The 3353-nt window shown below is 43.3% G+C and overlaps 1 protein-coding gene across 1 annotated transcript in view; it reads right to left on the bottom strand.

Annotated features, from left to right (window-relative positions):
- Window positions 1-3353, bottom strand: part of RMND1 (required for meiotic nuclear division 1 homolog (S. cerevisiae)) — a 48559-nt gene that overhangs the window by 3480 nt on the left and 41726 nt on the right. The window contains exon 11 of the mRNA XM_011943786.1: window positions 297-326. Coding sequence (XP_011799176.1) covers window positions 297-326 — 30 coding nt within the window. The remainder of the gene's footprint in view (window positions 1-296; window positions 327-3353) is intronic.

The raw sequence follows: 3353 nt of genomic DNA, 5'->3' as shown, positions 1-3353 counted from the left end.
AATACAAAAATTAGCTGGGTGTGGTGGCGGGCGCTTGTAATCCCAGCTACTTGGGAGGCTGAGGCAGGAGAATCACTTGAACCCAGGAGCTGGCGGTTGCAGTGAGCCAAGACCATGCCATTGCACTCTGTCTCAGAAAAAAAAAGAAGGTAAGTTAGTACTAGATTGAGAGGTACTGTGTACATGATGTCCCCCACCCCAGAGATATTTATGTCTTCATTCTTGGAACCTGTGAATATAATACGGCAAAGGAGAATTAAGAATGTATAAGAAATTAAAGTTGTTAATTCGCTGACCTTAAGATGGGGAGATAATCCTAGATTATCTGGGTAAGCCCAATGTAATCGCAAGGGTCCTTAAAAGTGGAAATGAGGGGCAGAAGAGTTCAGAATGATACAATATGAGGATTCCACTGGCCTTTGTTAGATGAAGGGGCCATGAGCAAGGAATATGGGTGGCCTCCAGTCACTGGAAAAGATGAGGAAATGGATTCTACCCACAGTCTCCAAAGAGGAGTCAACTTTAGGCCATGCCAGACTTCTGACCTACAGAACAGTAAGATGATAAATTTCTGATAAGCCACTAGGTTAAGCAGCAATAGGAAAGCAACATGTCATGCTAGAATATCTGAACTTCATTCTGCAGGTAATGGGGAGGCCTCTTCAATCTGGAAGTATTTGTTTAACATTTACTGTACTATGCTGGGAAGACGAGACAGAATGGTGAAATAGACATGTCTCTGTCTTCCAGCCAAAGGGTGCAGAGAGACTGGAAAAAGGTCCAGTCTGGAGACAGAGTGAAGAAGAAATTAGACAAGTCCAGATGGGAAAGGAAGATGAGGGGCTGTGTGGATGAACATTAATAGTTGGGGGCTTGAAATCAGGGTATATGGTACTCCCCTGTTTCACCAGCCCAGGGCCTATCACACAGGCTTTCAATAAATGTTTGTTAATGAATCCATGATACTAAGAGGAAAATAAAAAGATTGTTTGACTGGATATGGAGGGTGAAGGAGAAGAAGGACACCCAGATGACTTTTAAGTTTCTGGTTGAATGACTAGATAGGTGAGGCTAGAAGGTCCTCCCATGAGCTGAAATAGAGAACTGAAAAGGTTTACCATTTTCTGGGGGTGGGGGGAATACAAATTTCATTTTGAAATCTTAATCAGCTGACTAACTCCTACAAATATTTTTTGAGGACATACTGTATGAGGCCTTTGCCAAGAACAGGCAAGAAAATAATCATGGTCTCCGATTTCAAGGGGCTTACATTCTAGTGGAAAATGGTGCACACGTAATTTTTAAAAGGATGTGATGAGATATGTAAATGAGGAAGATCTGTGAGATTGAGGGGCAACTGGAAACGTTTGGAAGGCAGACGAGAGACTGGGATGAGAGAGACATTTGAAAATCACCATGAGAATGTGGGATTAGAAGTCATGACAACAAACAAGTGTTCATGGAGTAGGTGGCATGGGGACAGAAGCCTCAATGACAGGACTTCGGGGGATAACGACGTGAGAAAATGGAGCGAGGGATCCACTGCCAACTAGTTTCTGTCCCATGACACTGTAACTGCTCTCTGCATCTGGACCTCTGTGCTCAACTTTTTAGCATGTATTATGCCTACTCACCCCTATTTTCTCAAGACCCTTCTACTTTTTGAGGGGGGAAAAAAAACCCCCCCACTCTTTGTTCCATCTGTTTTCTTGGAAGACTATAATGCCAACACTATGCTGAGCCTAAGGCAGGGTGAACTCTTTCAACCCCTTCTAAATAACCTTGACATAATCCAACGAGTCTGAACTGCCTTCAGGATGCTGGGAAACTGAGAACTGTAGTTTGAGACCTTTTAGGTATTTCATAACTCCTGCAGAAGATTTCACACCAAAAACGATGTCCCAGAGTGAGATGGGAATGAAATAAATAATTAGCTTGCTCAGATTACTCCGATTGATTAATTAACATTATTCTGGAATAGTTGAATCACTCAATTCAAACCTGAGTAATTCAAGTTTTGGGTGCTACTATAAACAGTATTTTTAAAATTTCATTTTCCAGTTGTGTATTGGTAGTATAACAAAAGATAACCGTTTTTATACATTGATCTTGAAACCTTGATAAACTCACTTATTCTGGTAGCTTCTTTGTAGATTCTTTCAGGTCTTCTACATACAAGATCATGCTGCCTGCAAATAAATTCAGCTCTAGTTCTTCCTGTAGGAGACTTTATCTTACTTTATTATTTTTTTGGAGAAATGTCTTACTGTGTCACCCAGGCTGGAATACAGTCGTGCAATCTCAGCTCATTGGAACCTTCGCCTCCCATGTTCAAGTGATTCTTGTGCCTCAGCCCCTCATGTACCTGGGATTATAGGCATGCACCACCACGCCTGGCTAATTTTTGTATTTTTAGTAGAGACTGGGTTTTACCATGTTGGCCAGGCTGGCCTCAAACTTTTGGCCTCAAGCCATCCTCCCACCTTGGCCTCCCAAAGTGCTGGGATTACAGGCGTGAGCCACCACACCTGGCCCTATAGGAGATTTTGAATCTTGGGGATATAGATGGAGCCACCCGTGAAGGACTGGTGGTGTGTCTGGGTGACACTGCTTATGGCTTTCTCCACAGGTGTAGGGTGCCAGGGACAGGTGGCTTTCGATTCTTCCAGCTGCTCATGTGCACAGAGGCATAGAGTGAACCCCTTCATGGAGGGACTCAATCTCAAATTGGCCCCGACACTAGAATGAAGAGTATATTTAGTAGAGGCAGAAGGGGCTTGGGCAGCTTGCTTCTTCTCACGGGTGTCCTTTCTATACCTGCAGTTGATCTCAGCCATGAAACAGCTGACCACTTAGTTGTCAAGGTATTCTTCACTCAGGTGGGTATCCTCAGTTGTAGACTTGACTTCAGTAATTCCATCTTGAATACTGAGGATGGACAGATAAAAAATGCCACCCAGGTCAAAGATCAGATCATCAATTTTGGCATTAACGTTCTCGTCCAAGCCGAGAGCAGTGGCATTTGGCTTGCTGACGGTTCAGAACACAATGAGATCAGCAATGGTTCCACCATCTTTGATGGCCTGAAGCTGGCAACCATTAAAGTAATTGTTCGTATGAGGATCATGTGGGTCAGTGGTCATAAAGTAGGTTTCTAGAATTTTCTCCATCTTTTTCAAAACCACTGTGGTAGGCAGATTTCTAAGATGTCACCCAAAGACTCCCCACCTCTTGGTGTTCACCTTTGTGTAATCCCCTACCCTTGAGAGTAGAGGCTCAGCCTAATAACTTGCCTTTTTTTTTTTTTTTTTTGAGACGAAGTTTTGCTGTTGCACCCAGGCTGGAGTGAAGTG

The sequence above is a fragment of the Colobus angolensis genome, unplaced genomic scaffold (assembly GCF_000951035.1).
Source record: "Colobus angolensis palliatus isolate OR3802 unplaced genomic scaffold, Cang.pa_1.0 Scaffold221, whole genome shotgun sequence".
Taxonomy (NCBI): Eukaryota; Metazoa; Chordata; class Mammalia; order Primates; family Cercopithecidae; genus Colobus; species Colobus angolensis.
Note: the sequence above shows the minus strand (reverse complement) of the source record. Positions and strands in the feature narration are given on the sequence as shown.